The sequence below is a fragment of the Salvelinus sp. IW2-2015 genome, linkage group LG15 (genome assembly GCF_002910315.2).
Source record: "Salvelinus sp. IW2-2015 linkage group LG15, ASM291031v2, whole genome shotgun sequence".
In the NCBI taxonomy this organism is placed as follows: domain Eukaryota; kingdom Metazoa; phylum Chordata; class Actinopteri; order Salmoniformes; family Salmonidae; genus Salvelinus; species Salvelinus sp. IW2-2015.
The window spans coordinates 40188409-40207018 of record NC_036855.1 but is presented as its reverse complement, the minus strand read 5'-3'; the positions used below and the strand labels follow the sequence as shown (position 1 = coordinate 40207018).

At 41.3% G+C, this 18610-nt stretch overlaps 2 protein-coding genes across 5 annotated transcripts in view; both read left to right on the top strand.

Annotated features, from left to right (window-relative positions):
• Positions 1-5385, top strand: part of kremen1 (kringle containing transmembrane protein 1) — a 130971-nt gene extending 125586 nt beyond the window's left edge. For both annotated transcript variants that reach the window (XM_024003211.2, XM_024003210.2), the window contains exons 10-11: positions 145-4001; positions 4215-5385. In XM_024003211.2, coding sequence (XP_023858979.1) covers positions 145-304 — 160 coding nt within the window. In that variant the 3' untranslated portion in view covers positions 305-4001; positions 4215-5385. The remainder of the gene's footprint in view (positions 1-144; positions 4002-4214) is intronic.
• An 8196-nt stretch (positions 5386-13581) lies between these two features.
• coq5 (coenzyme Q5, methyltransferase) lies at positions 13582-16860 on the top strand. Of its 3 annotated transcripts, none has more exons than XM_070447132.1 (7): positions 13582-13820; positions 14267-14416; positions 14611-14850; positions 15122-15228; positions 15421-15621; positions 15852-15979; positions 16692-16860. In XM_070447132.1, exons 1-6 carry the CDS (start codon positions 13619-13621, stop codon positions 15951-15953), a joined length of 1002 nt encoding a protein of 333 aa, XP_070303233.1. In that variant the 5' UTR covers positions 13582-13618; the 3' UTR covers positions 15954-15979; positions 16692-16860. The 3 variants fall into 3 exon arrangements, with proteins under 3 accessions (XP_070303233.1, XP_023858531.1, XP_023858530.1); XM_024002763.2 differs by having other exon boundaries at positions 16687-16860; XM_024002762.2 differs by having other exon boundaries at positions 13583-13820; positions 15852-16860.
• Positions 16861-18610: the final 1750 nt, after the last annotated feature.

The window sequence follows — 18610 nt, the reverse complement described above, 5'->3', positions numbered from 1 at the left end:
AACCGAAGTGTAGTTTATTGCATCTAATGTATTTTTAACGCTGTGAGAGCCCTAGCCAGTGGAATATGTAACCTAATGTTACTATTCTCTCTTGCCATATCTATTTCTCTCTCTTCTCCCCCCTCATCCCTCGTCTCTTTCCAGATCTCCCAACATCCCGACCAGCAGTGGTTCAGAGAGCTGCAGCGTGCAGAGTGCTGCGTCCGAGCCCTGGATCATCTTCTACCGGCCCTCCACCATCTCCCTCTTCAAGAAGAAGCTAAAGAACCACCACGGAGACCTCAGCCCTCTGGTGGGCAACTAGCGAACTGCAGTCTGGTCTACTAACATCATCACCATCATGTACCAGGGCCTACCGTACCAGAGCTAGTTACAGAGCTAGCCCCTCTACCAATGAGACTCTATGGGGTGCTGAGCTACAAAGCTAACATAATCACTAATGACTGATTCACTGACTCACTGAGTGACTACTACCAAATGGCCCAAGAGCCAAATCCCTAAAGGGGATCCAGACAGGGCTGTCTGTGTCTGCTGTGTACAAGGCAGGAGAGGAGGGCAGCTATACAGTGTGAGGTGGATGTTTTACTGTAGGGAACTCATCTTCTATGGGTTCCACTTCCATCGTCCATGGATGTCTGAGAGCATTGGAGTCCTCCTCTAGAGACAAGGGTTGGCTGGGGCCAAAGCAAGCAGTTTCCATAGGACTCCTCCAGAATGCAGGCCTTTCATTGTAACTGTGTGCCGGTGGGGCACAAAATGTCTGACAATCTCTCCAAATTCGCTAACCTGCGAACAACTGAGGGAGCCATGCATATTCCCTATCAGTGACTGTCATAGGTGTCTCACAGAACAAGGGGTTGGATCACAAGGGGTCAGAGTAAGGCCTAGATTCAATCAGATCAAGCGTTAAGCAGCGATATCTGATGTTTTGGTGGTGTCCGAGGTGTAACTGTTGGAGCAGTCAAATCGGTTAGCAGGTGCTCTTGACCATTGTCACAAAGCCACACCCGCAGCTCACGTTAGAAGTTCAGAACGAGGAAGTGTAGGCTATCTAGAAATAATGACACTCAAATGAAAGATCGTTAGACGAAGAAGGCGTAATCGAGGTATAGATCACAACTCACATTCCAGTGTTCGAACTTCTAAAGAGGGCTGCATGGGATTTCTCTTAATGCGACTCCGTGCAGCCAACGGTGARGTCCGCTTTAGGTATAATGCCAGGAGCCACTTGTGGATTTGAAAGTTCTAAAGCAGTTCCGACACTGCTAACTCTTCCACACTGCCTCTGGAGGAAACTGTATTAAGAGTCTCTCCCATGGCCGCTGGTGGATGAGGGATGTGGTTTCATTAAACAACTGCCATTCAAAAGAGTGTTTGAAATGCTCAGAGGTTCTCTCTCATCCGCTCAGCTGTGGTTCTTATCTTTCTGGTTTAACTATGTTTAAGTGCCTTAAGGATCTTAAACAAGCCTGCTAGGCTTCTTTCCCCCCCCCCCCCCCCCCCTTCTCACTGTCTTTGAGTCTATTGCTTGTGATCCCCACCCTATGACAGACTATGTCGATGGGAATTACTGTAGCGTGGGCGAGACTTGGAAAAAAGGTTGCTTCATTTTTGTATCTTTTACTTTCTATGTGCTCTTATGCATAGTCTTCTTGGACATTACTGAACATATTGCAATCGTTATGTTGCCATTTGATTACAAGGAGGGGGTAAATTGTGTTGTATATTGCGTAATTCAATGTGGGGGATGATGATGATGACATATGTCCTGCTCTTTCATTTTGTGTCTCGGCAAAGCAATGGCAAAATCCTTCAAAGTCGTTTTTGTACTTACTCATCAACTGCTACTTAGCTCGGAGGTTGGAGCACTTTTTTCCCCCTGTCTTCAGCAGCAGATTCATTCCCACATTCAGAGGGCTCACTAGACCCAAACAACCTCTCTCAACTTACAGCTAAAGCACAAATAATGTGGAATGAAAGCACTCGTGATAGTCCACTGTGCAAGGCAAGCAGACTGTTGTAGTCCGGCGTGTTTCTGTGAGCATTGAGGACACGTGAAAGTTCACTATGCATTAATGTGCCCCTTGAATACAGCAGGTTGGAATTCCATAAAGAGAGGTTGGACCATAGATGAAATATATGTTAATATATATTACATTATACTGTGTATGTATAATAATGTTAGAATTCTATTTCTATGGCTTTGTTTTTCCCAACAATCTCAAACACAGTGAAAGCTGATTAATCTGGTCCAAACGTGAATGCACTTAAATTTGCCGCTACTTGTATGGTGACAGATAAATAGTACTTAAATCCAGTTTGGCTCTTATTTACTCTTGAACCAAAACCGTTTGAAACTGATGATAGGAGATTTGCAAAGTGCAAACTTGACATTGAGAGCACTTGCAACAAAAGGGTAAAAGTTGATATGCAAAATTGTATGGATAGATGACATTTTAGGTAGTGTAACTTGGTCAAAAAAATAATTTAATTTCACCTCATTTTAACATTCTGTCATAAACAGCACATGTTCAACTACATAAAACAACACGTTTTCCAACCCCGAGGGGTTGAAAAAAAATACTATTGTAAGTGTCAATAAAGTGCCATTAAAGTAACGGAGTTGTATATACTCTAGATGACCGACAAGGGGGCGCTGTTTTGAAGCCACCGCACCTCCATTTTGGCACTCCCCCAATTTTGTAAAAAAATATATCTATTTTGGAAGCTATGGAAATGCATTTATTAATGTCTACATTTGTTTTTGTCACATTTATTCTATTACAGACACCTTAATGCATACTTTTACATAAATGTATGTTTGCTAAACATAAAAATTCTAAATGAATAAATAAATAAAAACATTTTCCTTAAAGTATCATTTTTAGAAAGCACTAATGTTACTGTCCCCACTACAACAACACAAATACTTAAATACATGAAATTTTGTCTTTGAAACATTTAATTTCAATACTGTAGAATTCCATTCATTCCTATGGAGGACTGCTTTTCTGAGGAGTGCCAATATGGCTGACTGGTGGCTTCAAAGCCTTTCGTTTTTCCAATACATAGCATCAGCAATCCAGAGTTTATATACTTCATTGACTGTAACAGGGTTGAAGTTTTCAGCTTAAATCAGCCATTTTTTTGATGGCCTGTGACAGAGGGAATGGAAGCTTGTTCTGTGCAACAGGCCAAAAAGAGTTGACCCAGCTCACCTGCCTTTACACTATGATTTGACTATTACATGTTCCAATGTTTCTTTTGAAAAAATAATTTAAATAGGAATAGTTTCACTAAATTCAAACGAGATTTCAGTTCACGTAACAGGGTTGACCTTAAAATGAGTGGCAGACGTATGTTAATCACTAATCACATTAAATAAATAATCATCTTCAGAAATAACTCTGTCAAAGCAAGAACATAATTAGGGCTTTACAATGATGGTGAAAACATAATGACATTTTGTGGTTAAGTGGGTTAAAATCTTCCTACAAGTCAGAACAACATGACAAGGGACATGTAAAAGTGAAGATTTTTTTTCAAGCGCAGATTTTTTCATTTATTTCAACAAAGATTTGATTTATTGAATTGTCCATGTGGTCTATATTAAAGGGCACTTCATTTAATATTACAGGCTTTTAAAATTCAATATTGGTGCGCAATTTCTACTTAAAACATCAAAGGGACCAGTGGTTATGTCCCAAATGGCACCCTATTCCCAAACTATATATAGTGCACTACTTTTGAGTCACAATGGAATAAGGTTTAGGATTTATCGTAGGTGTGACTTAATGAAAGGGCCTCGAACTTTTCTTCTTCTCTACTCTGATGTTTGTCTGCTGGGTGACCTAATGTTGTATTTTGGCTGTCTGCTCATCTGTTACTCATGTTAATTATCGCAGTACAAGTTATGTTCAGTGCAGTTTGTGCTTAGAGAAAGGGAGACTGTGTGTGTGTGTGCGTGTGTACACATTTTACTATTTTTGTGAGTACCAGAAGTCCTCACAAGAATAGTAAACCAAAAATTCAGATAAGTCCTCACTTGTAAAAAGGCTATTTTTGGTTTAGGGTTAGGGTTAGAATTACGGGTTTGTGTTAGGAATTAGGTTTAGGGTTATGGGTTAAGGTTAGGGATTAGGGAAAATAGGATTTTGTATGGGAATCAATTGTTGGTCTCCAAAAAGTCCTCACAAGTATAGTAAGACATAGAGTGAGCTCCAAAACCTTTGGGACAGTGACACATTGTTTGTTGTTTTGGCTCTGTACTCCAGCACTTTGGATTTGAAATGAGGTTAAATTGCAGACTGTCAGCTTTAATTTGAGGGTATTTTCATGAATCGTTTAGAAATTACAGCACTTTTTTTTTTACATAGTCCCCCTGTTTTACGGGACAAAAAGTATTGGGACAAATTCACTTATGTGTATTAAAGTTAAGTATTTGGTCCCATATTTATAGCATGCAATGACTACATCAAAACTACAAATTTGTAGGATGCATTTGCTGTTTGTTTTTGTTGATTCAGATTATTTTGTGCCCAATAGAAATTCACGGTAAATAATGTATTGTGTCATTTTGGAGTCACATTTATTGTAAATAAGAATAGAATATGCTTCTAAACACTTCTACATAAATGTGGATGCCACCATGATTACAGATAATCCTGAATGAATCGTGAATAATAATAAGTGAGAAAGTTACAGATGCACAAATATCATAACCCCAAGACATAACCTCTCACCATAACAATAACAGAGAAGGTTAGTATTTTGGGGGGTATAATATTTGATCACCTGATATGGATGAAAATACACTCAAATTAAAGCTGACACTCTGCACTTTAACTTCATAGTCATTGTATCATTTCAAATCCAAAGGGCTGGAGTAGAGAGCCAAAAGAACAACAAATGTGTCCCAATACTTTTGGAGCTCTCTCTCTGTGTGTGTGTGTGTGTGTGTGTGTGTGTGTGTGTGTGTGTGTGTGTGTGTGTGTGTGTGTGTGTGTGTGTGTGGTAATAATACCAACTCCATTTTCTCCCATGTCAACCGGACAATTCCATGGTACCTCCATATAATAATAGAAACTGTCTTCTCTTTTCTCTATCTGCCATTCATTCAAAATGTTACTCGGCACTCTTGTCATGATAACAAGATGAGCAGCTCTGTGTGATATGGAGACCAATGGGTTTTGGGGGAAATACAAAATATTGTTTTCATTAAAAATTGTAAATAAATTAGTGAAATTGTAATTTATACAGTAAATTATTATTATTTTGTATGTGAATGGGATATAATCTATGTTTTGTATAAGTTAAGTATCTTTGTAGTTTTATTTAAATGAATGTGTCCTGGTTGCTAAATAAATTCTGTATGCATGTTTCTTATTCCTGTGTCCAGCCGTGATTAGTTGACTTCGGTCTGTCACACCAGCACACAAGACCTACCCTACACATTTTCAGCATACATTATATGGATATTCACATGTACAGTGTGAATACATGTGAACCACCAGTATCCCTGCACATTGATATAGTACTGGTACTGACCTTATAGCATTAAATACTGGTGTGTTTCTATTTCTTATGTGTGTTTTCTTTCTTCATTTGAAGTGACACAGTAATTGATTCCCTGCTCTTCTTTTAGGTTACATTTTTACCTTTGATATTGTCGAGGAAAAGCTTGCAAGTAAGCATTTCACTGTACTGTTCACACCTGTTGTATCCTGTGCATGTGACACATAAACGTTGATTGATTTTGAGGTGAGAAAATAGAATAATATCTAACAGTAGAGATGGAAAAGGGAATTGTTGTTTATACACATAGAGAAAAGTATACTATTATACTGTAGTAGTACTGAAGTAAAAGTACTAGTACAGTGGATAAACATTATAGTCACAATTTTTGGGGGAGAAGTAGTACACATGAAGTACCTATTTTTATCCATGTCCCACAACTATACAACTTAAACTAACCATCCACAGTGCCTCCACTAAGCATCCATAGTCCTTTTGGGCCACTTCAGTCAGTGCTTGAAAAGACTGCACGGAGGGTAATTCAAGCCCTGTTTTTCTCCAAAGCAGCAGAATCCTTATCGTATGTCTGAAATGACTGCCAGACTCTCTCTTGCTATCTCTCTGTAGATGCATAGAGACAGAGTGGTGGGTATTCGGAGCAGACCTCAAATACTACTCTAAATCATTTCAAATAATTTTGCTAAACTTGATTGAGCTAGCCTATTGCATTGCAACAATAGAGACGTCCCAAAAGTGAAAACCAAGCAAATGCGGCACCCCTGGCACACCAGGCAGGCTAGGGCAAACGCTCAAAGTATTTAAAATATTTTAAATCCTATGTGAACCCAGGTATGGGATTGGGGGTGCCATGTTTGACCCATTGTCAGTCATGCAACCTGCAGATTTGGAAGAGTATGAGGTCAGAGATTCAATTGGAACCGCATAAAAAGTAAAAACATGAACGGATATATTATAATCTAAAACATTTGTGTAGGTATGTGTATTTTTTTCTTCAACTGGACTAGTGAAGAGGGCAAAAGGCTCTAGATAACTTAACTCAACAGGACTTGTAATTTGTCAAATAAAATTGCACACAGAATTTGTTTTATTTTGAAGCAAGACTTACACTGTCACTGCATATCTAGTTTGAATCCGACAGGACACATATTTAGAACAGATAATTAACTTAAAGTGAGGCAGATCATTAAATTTTTTGAAGGGAACTATGATGTTCAACATGACCATGGGTCAGGATATGTTACCATTGTGGAGCCTCACCCATGCGACAGGTAGCCTAGCAGTTAGAACGTTGTGCCAGTAACTGAAAGGTTGCGGGCTCGAATCCCTGAGCCAACAAGGTCAAAAATCTGCCGATGTGCCCTTGAGCAAGGCACTTAACCCTAATTGCTGGATAAGTGTCTGTTAACATGTAAAAAAAACCTGTGGTGAAGAGTTGACCTGAATGTTTATTACTTTGAAATACTGTCATCTTGCCCCCTCTACTGGTGGCATGCATTTCTGCTCCATACCAGTTTACAACTGTAGGCTTAGAAGAATGGAAGAATGAAGACAGCAGCACACTCTACTAATAACTAATAATAGCATGGAGACAGAGATAATGAGAGAGACTTGCTCTGTGAAGAAGGGAAGGAGATAGAGAGAGACAGAGAAACATAGTCTTTTGCTACCACACACACACACAGACTACATGACACCTCACCTTGCATCAACCCTGACTGCTCTTTTCACTCCCCTGGTCCACTGGTGCTGCCTAGCTATTGTTAGGCTGTAACACTAGTCCTGTGACTCTAACTTACCCCTCTCTCTCGCTGTATATGTGACACAGAGACGTAGGAGGACTTTTTCTCCCTTCTCTCACCACATAGCCAGTGTGTTTCCATCCCTATGAGATGGCCATGGCCCTGTCCCCTGTTCCTTCTATCACATTCCCTGTAGCAGAGGCCATGAGAACAGACTGGTGCCAGCTTCCCCCTCCGAACATGAGACCTAGCCTTTAATTAACACAACAATAGAGACAATGGATCCGGGTGTCTGGTTACCATAGAAAAGAGAAAAGGTTTGGTCCCAATCGATGAACAGGCAGGAAAACTGCCACTTTCTGCACTAAAAGATAAAGAGGTAGAAGAAGTCAGAAACTGGAGTAGGATAAAACCACAAATAGGCTAGTGTGTGTGTGTGTGTGTGTGTGTGTGTGTGTGTGTGTGTGTGTGTGTGTGTGTGGTGTGTGTGTGCGTGCGTGCGTGCGTGCGTGCGTGCGTGCGTGCGTGCGTGCGTGCGTGCGTGCGAGTGCGCAATGTGTTTACAGGTCTGTTTATTTTCAGTTTTGTGAAAATTGAGCATTTATCAAACATAAAACATAAAACAAACATTGGTGTTGAACACTAACCTACTGTATATATAATCGTGCTGAAATTGCATCAAAATGAGTGAGACAAAATTTGACGTATTTAACTCAAATGAGAATCAAGCTTGCAAGTAAGCATTTCACTGTACTGTTCACACCTGTTGTATCCTGTGCATGTGACAAATAAACTTTGATTGATTTTGAGGTGAGAAAATAGAATAATATCTAACAGTAGAGATGGAAAAGGGAATTGTTGTTTATACACATAGAGAAAATTATACTATTATACTGTAGTAGTACTGAAGTAAAAGTACTAGTACAGTGGATAAACATTATAGTCACAAACAGTTTAGAGAAGTCGTACACATGAAGTACCTCTTTTTATCCATGTCCCACAAGTACACAACTTGAACTAACCAAAAACATTTTGAACGGTCATCCAACTCGGAAACTCTGGCAACTTTCTAGAGCTTCGACTTTCCGACCTGAAGATCACCAAAGTCATGGTTTGACCTTGTTTTTTCAGTTCCCAGTTGTCACGTGGTACTTTTAAAAAATATGCCAGTTTCCAACTTGGGTCGGATGACCATTCAAAACACATTTGAGTTCCCAGTTGTCTTGAACGCAATGAAGTCTGACATTTCCGAGTTCCCAGTTGCTTTTAAAGCGGCATGAGATTCACCATGGCGGCCTGAAAGATGGCGGAAGCGGGCGCTGATTGGAATATTGTCCAAAAGAATGGAAGATGTGGCAAAGTAGTGTACAGTGCTGAGAATGTATCTTGTAGGAGTATGGTTTGTTGAGGAGGAGCAGCTGATCGGATTCCCAATCTTGAAGAATACATTTGAGATATCCAAACTGGTGGAGAGAGTGCTGGGTAAATAAAGACCTCCTTCATTCCTGTCATTATTGAAAGAGATTGTGATATCTCACATCTCAAAATAGGGCTACTTAATGTTAGATCCCTCACTTCCAAGGCAGTTATAGTCAATGAACTAATCACTGATCATAATCTTGATGTGATTGGCCTGACTGAAACATGGCTTAAGCCTGATGAATTTACTGTGTTAAATGAGACCTCTCCTCCTGGTTACACTAGAGACCATATCCCCAGCGCATCCCGCAATGGCGGAGGTGTTGCTAACATTTACGATCCCAAATTTCAATTTACAAAAAATTTAATTACTGGGTTTTCATCTTTTGAGCTTCTAATCATGAAGTCTATGCAACCTACTCAATGACTTTTTATAGCTACTGTTTACAGGCCTCCTGGGCCGTATACAGCGTTCCTCACTGAGTTCCCTGAATTCCTATCGGACCTTGTAGTTATGGCAGATAATATTCATATTTTTGGTGACTTTAATATTCACATGAAAAAGTTCACAGACCCACTCCAAAAGGCTTTCAGAGCCATCATCAACTCAGTGGGTTTTGTCCAACATGTCTCCAGACCTACTCACTGCCACAGTCATGCTCTGGACCTAGTTTTGTCCTGTGGAATAAATATTGTGGATCTTAATGTTTTTCCTCATAATCCTGGACTATCGGACCACCATTTTATTACGTTTGCAATCGCAACAAATAATCTGCTCAGACCCCAACCAAGGATCATCAAAAGCTGTGCTATAAATTCTTGGACAACTCAAAGATTCCTAGATGCCCTTCCAGACTCCCTCCACCTACCCAAGGACGTCAGAGTACAACAATCGGTTAACCACCTAGCTGAGGAACTCAATTTAACCTTGCGTAATACCCTAGATGCAGTCGCACCCCTAAAAACAAAAAACATTTGTCATAAGAAACTAGCTCCCTGGTATACAGAAAATATCCGAGCTCTGAAGCAAGCTTCCAGAAAATTGGAACAGAAATGGCGCTACACCAAACTGGAAGTCTTCCGATTAGCTTGTAAAGAAAGTACCGTGCAGTATCAAAGAGCCCTCCCTGCTGCTCGATCATCCTATTTTTACAACTTAATTGAGGAGAATATATTTATTTTTGATACTGTCGCAAAGCTAACTAAAAAGCAGCATTCCCCAAGAGAGGATGGCTTTCACTTCAGCAGTGATAAATTCATGAATTTCTTTGATGAAAAGATCATGATCATTAGAAAGCAAATTACGGACTCCTCTTTAAATCTGGGTATTTCTCCAATGCTCAGTTGTCCTGAGTCTGCACAACACTGCCAGGACCTAGGATCAAAGGAGATACTCAAGTTTTTTAATACTATATTTCTTGACACATTGATGAAAATAGTCATGGCCTTTAAACCTTCAAGCTGCATACTGGACCCTATTCCAACTAAACTACTGAAAGAGCTGTTTCCTGTGTTTCGCCATCCTATGTTGAACATAATAAACGGCTCCCTATCCACCGGATGTGTACCAAACTCACTAAAAGAGGCAGTAATAAAGCCTCTCTTGAAAAAGTCAAACATTGACCCAGAAAATATATAAAAATATCAGCCTATATCAAATCTCCTATTCTTCTCAAAAAAAATTGAAAAAGCTGTTGCGCAGCAACTCACTGCCTTCCTGAAGACTAACAATGTATACGAAACGATTCAGTCTGGTTTTAGACCCCATCACAGCACTGAGACTGCACTCGTGAAGGTGGTAAATTACCTTTTAATGGCGTCAGACCATTGCTCTGCATCTGTCCTCATGCTCCTAGTGCTGCTTTTGATACCATCGATCACCACATTCTTCTGGAGAGATTGGAAACCCAAATTGGTATACACGGACAGGTTCTGGCCTGGTTTCGATCTTATCTGTCAGAAAGATATCAGTTTGTCTCTGTGAATGGTTTGTCCTCTGACAAATCAACTGTACATTTTGGTGTTCCTCAAGGTTCCGTTTTAGGACCACTATTGTTTTCACGATATATTTTACCTCTTGGTGATGTCATTTGGAAACATAATGATAACTTTCCCTGCTATGCGGACGATACATAGCTGTACATTTCAATGAAACATGGTGAAGCCACCAAATGGGCCCTCCCTGGAAGCCTGTGTTTCAGACATAAGGAAGTGGATGGTGGCAAATGTTTTACTTTTAAACTCGGACAAAACAGAGATGCTAGTTCTATGTCCCAAGAAACAAAGAGATCTTCTGTTGGGTCTGACAATTAATCTTGATGATTGTACAGTCGTCCCAAATAAAACTCTGAAGGACCTTGGCGTTACTCTGGACCCTGATCTCTCTTTTGACGAACATGTCAACTCTGTTTCAAGGACAGCTTTTTTCCATCTATGTAACATTGCAAAAATCTGAAACTTTCTGTCCAAAAATGACGCAGAAAAATGAATCCATGCTTTTGCCACTTCTAGATTAGACTATTGCAATGCTCCACTTTCCGGCTACCCGGATAAAGAACTAAATAAACTTCAGTTTGCGCTAAACACGGCTGCTAGAATCTTGACTAGAACCCCCCAAAAATATCCTATTACTCCAGTGCTAGCCTCTCTACACTGGCTTCCTGTTAAGGCTAGGGCTGATTTCAAGGTTTTACTGCTAACCTACAAAGCATTACATGGGCTTGTTCCTATCTATCTTTCCGATTTGGTCCTGCCGTACATACCTACACGCACGCTACGGTCATAAGACGCAGGCCTCCTTTTTGTCCCTAGAATTTCTAAGCAAACAGCTGGAGGCAGGGCTTTCTCCTATAGAGCTAAATTTTTCTGGAATGGTCTGCCTATCCATGTGAGAGACGCAGACTCGGTCTCGATCTTCAAGTCTTTAATGAAGACTCATCTCTTCAGTAGGTCCAATAATTGAGTTTTTCCTAGCCACCGTGCTTCTACCTCTGCATTGCTTGCTGTTTGGGGTTTTAGGCTGGGTTTCTGTATAGCACATTGTGACATCGGCTGATGTAAAAAGGCCTATATAAATACATTTTATTGATTGATTGATTGAGTAAAGTGAAGGCTGTGAGGTTCACTAGAGGCGGACTTGTTTAGATTTTTTTGAACTTCTGAGGACCAGAAGGAACGTGTGTTGCGTCTCACCGATTTCAGAAGTTTGATGTGTGGTTTGTGTCTCTTCGGAACAGGGCACCCCTCAAGGGGGTAATATCTGGCATCCCGTGGGAAGTCGATGTTGAAGAGATTAGTAATATTCCTGGAGTGATTGATGCACGTCGGATGAATCGTGTGGGGAATGATGAAGTAGTTAAGTCTCTGTTCTTTTGTTTTTGATATAGAGTCTCTCTCCCTACTCAAGTGCAGTTGGGGTATATAAAGTACAGAGTCAGAGCATTTATCCCAAGACCAATGCAGTGTAAAGCTTTCGGACACATTTCAAGTGTTTGCAGAAGGTAGAAGTTGAGATGTCCAAGTTGTGGAAAATATAATATCATGTATTTTAAAAGTGATGAAAATGTGACATGTTTTAATTGTGGTGGGAACCATGAAGCCACGTCTTTCGAATGCCCGACGAGGATGAAAGAGAATGAGGTGGCCAAAGTCAGGGCTGTCCAGAGCATTTCATATGCAGCGGCTGTTAAAAGGGTTGAGGGTTTGAATGGTGCTCCTGAAGAGTCCGTGGTGGTGGATAGGCCTTCACTGGGCTCCCGAGTGGCGCAGTGGTCTAAGACACTGCATCCCAGTGCAAGACGCGTCACTGCAGTACCTGGTTTGAATCCAGGCTGCATCACATCCGGCCGTGATTGGGAGTCCCATAGGGCAGCGCACAATTGGCCCAGCGTCGTCTGGGTTTGGCTGGTGTAGGCTGTCATTGTAAATAAGAATTTGATCTTAACTGACTTGCCTAGTTAAATAAAAATCAAAGCTGCAGGGGTTGCCTTTCACCAGCTGAACCCAGATGTTTAACAAGGTTGACTTTGTGGCCTTTATAGCTATGGTGATTGCCAAGGTGGAGGTCCAGGAAAATAGATATCAGTGTGGATTCGGCGGAGCGGTTCCTGGGACTGAAAGGAAAGATCTCTTGGCGGAGGAGTTGCATGGAATATTGTCACAAGCCGTACCATCCTTTCAGGACCTAGAGCCTGAGAAGGGAGATATGGGGATTTGAAGGTACTATTTTTTATCAGTGGTGTAAAGTGCTTAAGTAAAAATACTTTAGTTGTTTTAAGCCGTTTTTTAGGGTGTCTGTACTTTACTTTTTACTTTTTATTCAGTACATTCCAAAAGAAAATAATGTAATTTTTACTCCTACATTTTCCCTGTCACCCAAAAGTACTTGTTACATTTTGAATGCTTACCAGGACTGGAAAATGGTACAATTCACGCACTTATCAAGAGACCATCCCTGGTCTACCCTACTGCCTCTGATCTGGCGGACTCACGAAAAACAAATGCTTCGTTTGTAAATTATGTCTGTGTTGGAGTGTGTCCCTGGCTATCCGTAAATTTAAAAAAGAAAATACAATTGTGCCGTCTGGTTTGCTTAATATAAGCAATTTGAAATGATTTATATTTTTTACCTTTGATACTTAAGTATATTTAAAACCAAATACTTTGACTTTTACTCAATAAGTGTTTTACTGGGTGACTTTCACTTTTCCTTTAGTCATGTTCTATTAAGGAATCTTTACTTTTACTCAAGTATGACAATTAGGTACGTTTTCAACCACTGATTTGTATTTGTGTTGAGTAAGTTCGTTTTCCGTGTCACGTATGGATATTATTTTACCTTGTTTTTTCAACCCGTCCAGTTGGTGGCGGCAATACACCTTGTTGGGTTGTAGTCCGCCTAAAGCCCACAGAAGAAGAAAAATAACATGGCGGCTTCCATTAGGTTGCTTGCTCGGAGAATAGTTCCTGATGCTTCTCGAACTATCAACAGCAGTGTGTCTAGTCGAATAGTCAGTTCGAGTTGCCCTTCAAATCTTTCAGCTTGTCGATGTTTCAGCGATGGTGCCGCGGACAAAAGTACACATTTCGGCTTCGAGACTGTGTCCGAAGGAGAGAAGGCAGAGAGAGGTAAAGTTAACGTTAGGTAACGTTAGTTACGTTAAGGCTGCTCAGATATGTATTAATTGATACGCCAAACATGTTGGTTCAGTTGGCCATTTTAATGCCCGACCTTGGATTGTATGTTCATTGCAAATGTATCTCAAAGTCTGTAGAGGCAAACCATTTTACCTCTATAATTTAGTTCATGTTATCTCGCTTGAAAATCGATTGTTAACCTTGCCCTACAACGATCCGCGTGGGTATGTTAGTCTACATGCCCCCCCAACTCTTTTACATGCCCCCCCAACTCTTTTGCCACGGTTAGCCGTCCATGCCCCAATGCGTAATATGGGCTTTACTCCCAGTCCCTGATATCGACTCTGTTCCTTCAAAACGTTAACCCAGAGATTTGTATAATTATGGAGTAGGTTTCCCCTATTCATCTGTGTTCAAAACTTCACCTGTATCTCCAGTTTACAAGGTGTTTGAGAGCGTGGCCCCGAAGTATGATGTGATGAATGATGCTATGAGTCTGGGGGTCCACCGGCTCTGGAAGGACATGCTACTCCATGTTATGAACCCCCAGCCAGGCATATGCCTACTGGACGTAGCTGGAGGAACAGGTAGGCTTCTTATTCGGTGATCATAAAAGTAGTCCTTATGTAGCACAGATGATTTTTTAATTAAACTCTCGTGGTGAGCCAGCCCTACCTTAGACTTGTAAGCGCATGTTTTGTTCACATCCCACTGGTTACACACTTGTAACTCAAATTTTCTCTGCCACTTCAAATAAATCACTTCAACTGTGCACCTCCAGGTGACATCTCCTTCAGATTCCTGGACTATGTGAGGTCTCAGCAGGAGCGTGTTGCACGGCGGACTGCCCGGGCCAACCAGACCCCCTCCTGGCAGGAGATATCAACCAGCTACACGACCCCCACGGAGGGAATAGAGATGGAGACAGAGGCCAGAGAGTCCAGGGCTGTAGTCTGTGACATCAACAAGGAGATGCTAAAAGTGGGCAAACAGAAAGCGGAGAGCATGGGCATCAGTAGTGGTAGGGAGATTTAATTGAACATTTTTTATTGAATTGTATATTATCTGGTGTATCACCTCACCCACTGATTAGTCAAGCTACTATCTATATTATTTATATGCACACAGTTTTAGCCTCCATTTACTACCTTTCTTTAGTACCCCATATTACCCTCATTAGACATGTATGTGAACTTTGCGTTCAATAAGTGCTCATGATTTCTGTTGGCTTGACTGGGGATATATGATGTGACATAACCCTGTGTTTTTCCGCACCTGTGTGTGTGTCACAGGTCTGTCCTGGGTGGTAGGAGATGCAGAGGAACTGCCTTTCGATGATGACCAGTTTGATGTGTACACCATTGCTTTTGGCATCCGTAATGTCACCCACATAGACCTGGTAATCCTTCTCAATCCACTTAATTTCAGTGTACTCCTGGCAGGCAAGGAAATAAACATTTTGTCATTCATCTTGCATTCATTGTACACCAGAAATCAAACTTGATAATGTAGCCAAATAGAATACTCTTCTATGGGCCAATACTTACCTAAAATGATCCAATAATATGTTTTTCCTCTGTCTTATTCCCAGGCTCTACAGGAGGCTGTACGGGTGCTGAAGCCAGGGGGAAGGTTCATGTGTCTGGAGTTCAGTAAAGTCACCAACCCCCTGCTGGCCAGGCTCTACGATGCCTACAGTTTCCAGATGATCCCAGTGCTGGGGGAGGTGATCGCTGGCGACTGGAAGTCCTATCAGTACCTGGTGGAGAGCATCAGGAAGTTCCCAGACCAGGTAAGAATGAATGATTCAATCATCCTTCTGTACCTATTCCGTCTGGCCCTTTGGTGTCCAGAATCATGCTGAATAGATTTCCCTGAAATGACCTTCTTCAAATACTGCCCGACTAAATTACATCAGTTGCTGTTTATAATTCAATTGAATATTGTGTATGTTTTGTATTCTTACGTTTTGCTGTATGTTTTTACCTAACTGTTTCTCTCTCCTCTTCTCTCCCTCTACAGGAGACATTCAAGCAAATGATTGAGGACGCAGGGTTATTTTCTGTCCGCTACCACAACCTGACAGGAGGAGTGGTGGCCCTACACTCTGGATTCAAGCTGTGAACAGAGCAGTGCTGATCTAGGATTGGGTACCCACTGTCGATTTATAATTGTATTCATTAGGATCTAAAAGGCTAAACTGATCCTAGATCAGCCCTCATACACTGAGACATTTTATGATTACGGGAACTGGACTTAACTCTAACCAGTCAAGGCCGAGGCCCAGTGTCAGACAGACAGCTCCTCTAGGGTATGTGTGACTGGGGTTTTAAACCCAAGCAGATTCCACCGCAAACGTCAAGGAAACAATATACACAGAAATGGAAACACTGACATGCTGTCTACAATATTTGTGTATTGTATTTATTTTTCTGATGGTTTGAGGAAAGGCTGGCTTTTCTCAGGGATACAATAAATAATCTATTTGGCAGGTTTCAATGTGAACCCAACCTCTGCTCACAGGTCCTCTAGAAGCCAGAAGTTCTGTCCCAAATGGCACCCTATTTCCTATATGGACCCTGGTCAGAAGTAGTGCACTAAAAAGGGAATAGGGTGCCATTTGGGATGTTGCCTGAGCGACCAATGGGAGGAGCACTTAGCAAAGGGCGCAGCATGACAACTATTTAAAATCTCAATCTTTTTTTGTAATGTCAACTGGTTTTACAATAAAAGTAAACACCTAAGTCCTCTATTGTGCTTTAGCAATCCAATATTGTTTCCTGCTTTCAAAATAAGTACTAACTTCTGTGAAACATCTATAAATGCTTGATTTAGTCACTTCTCCCCATCTTTATAGAGCAGTCCTCCCATGTGAAGAGTCATACTACCCTCCTCTGGTCAACTGAGAAACTACACTGATCATTCTGAAAGTTATGGATTGATATGGTCCCCTCTTGCCAAAACTTGACTGAACCACACAAAGCCACTAATTGTGTACAAATCAATCAAATAAAACTTTATTGAAAGCACATTTTAAATTGTGATACATTTTACAGTAAAACAATAGGATGAAGGAGAATGATTGTTTTTAAACTGAAGGCAATAAAAGAGATGAATGCAAGAACATTCAAACAAAAGATGTGTAAAATAATAGTGACAGAGAATCTCACAAGAGAAGATTGTTTTATGGAGACTGTCGTTTTCTGTTATTACAACTCCTGGCCAGTCATTACAGGTATCTGAGGACAGTCCTATTGTTGTGGCCACAGTTGTTTTTAACATTTGAATTCAACCGTTTAAAATGCCGTTGTTTAGTAAGAATGCATTGCTGAGTTTCAGTGTGAGCCTCATGTACTAAGTTGTATATTAGCAGGGGTGGTCTTGTTACAAGTTAATTCGTGGAATTGCTTTCCGTAATGCGTTTTGAGCTAATCAGTTGTGTTGTGACAAGGTAGGGGTGGTATACAGAAGATAGCCCTATTTGGTAAAATACCAAGTTCATATTATGGCAAGAACAGCTCAAATAAACAAAGAGAAATAACAGTCCATCATTACTTTAAGCCATGAAGTTCAGTCAATCCGGAGCATTTTAAGAATGTTGAAAGTTTCTTTCAAGTGCAGTCTCAAAAACCATCAAGCGCTATGATGAAACTGGCTCTCATGAGGACCGCCACGGGAAAGGAAGACCCAGAGTTACCTCTGCTGCAGGAGATACGTTTGTTAGAGTTACCAGCCTCAGAAATTACAACTACCAGACACATCTCAACATCAACTGTTCACAGGAGACTGCGTGAATCAGGCCTTCATGGTCGAATTACTGCAAAGAAACCACGACTAAAGGACACCATTAAGAAGAACAGACTTGCTTGAGCCAAGAAACACGAGCAATGGACATTAGACCGGTGGAAATCTGTCCTTTGGTCTGATGAGTCCAAATTTGAGATTTTTAGTTCCAACCGCCATGTCTTTCTGAGACGCAGAGTAGGTGAACGGATGATCTCTGCATGTGTGGTTCCCACTGTGGTGAAGCATGGAGGAGAAGGTATGATAGTGTGGGGGTGCTTTGCTGGTGACACTGTCAGTGATTTATTTAGGATTCAACGCACACTCCTCCATGCTTCACGGTGCATTCTGCAGCGATACACCATCCCATCTGGTTTGCACTTAGTGGGACAATCATTTGTTTTTCAACAGGACAATGACCCAACACACCTCCAGGCTGTGTAAGGGCTGAACCGCAGAGTGAAGGAAAAGCAGTGAACAAGTGCTTAGCGTATGTGGGAACTCCTTCAAGACTGTTGGAAAATCATTCCAGGTGAAGCTGGTTGAGACAATGCCAAGGCAGTTGAGACACACCAAGACAGTCGTGAAGAGGGCACGACAAAGCCTATTCCCCCTCAGGAAACTAAAAAGATTTGGCATGGCTCCTGAAATCCTCAAAAATTTCTACAGCTGCAACATTGAGAGCATCCTGACTGGTTGCATCACTGCCTGGTACGACAATTGCTCGGCCTCCGACCACAAGGAACTACAGAGGGTAGTGCGTACGGCCCATTAAATCACTGGGGCTAAGCTGCCTGCCATCCAGGACCTCTACACCAGGTGGTGAAAGTGGTACTGGAGCGCCAAGTCTGGGACCAAAAGGCTCCTGAACAGCTTCTACCCCCAAGCCATAAGACTCCTGAACAGGTAATCAAATGGCTACCCGGACTATTTGCATTGTGTGCCCCCACAACCCCTCTTTTGACATTGCTGCTACTCTCTGTTTATCATATATGCAT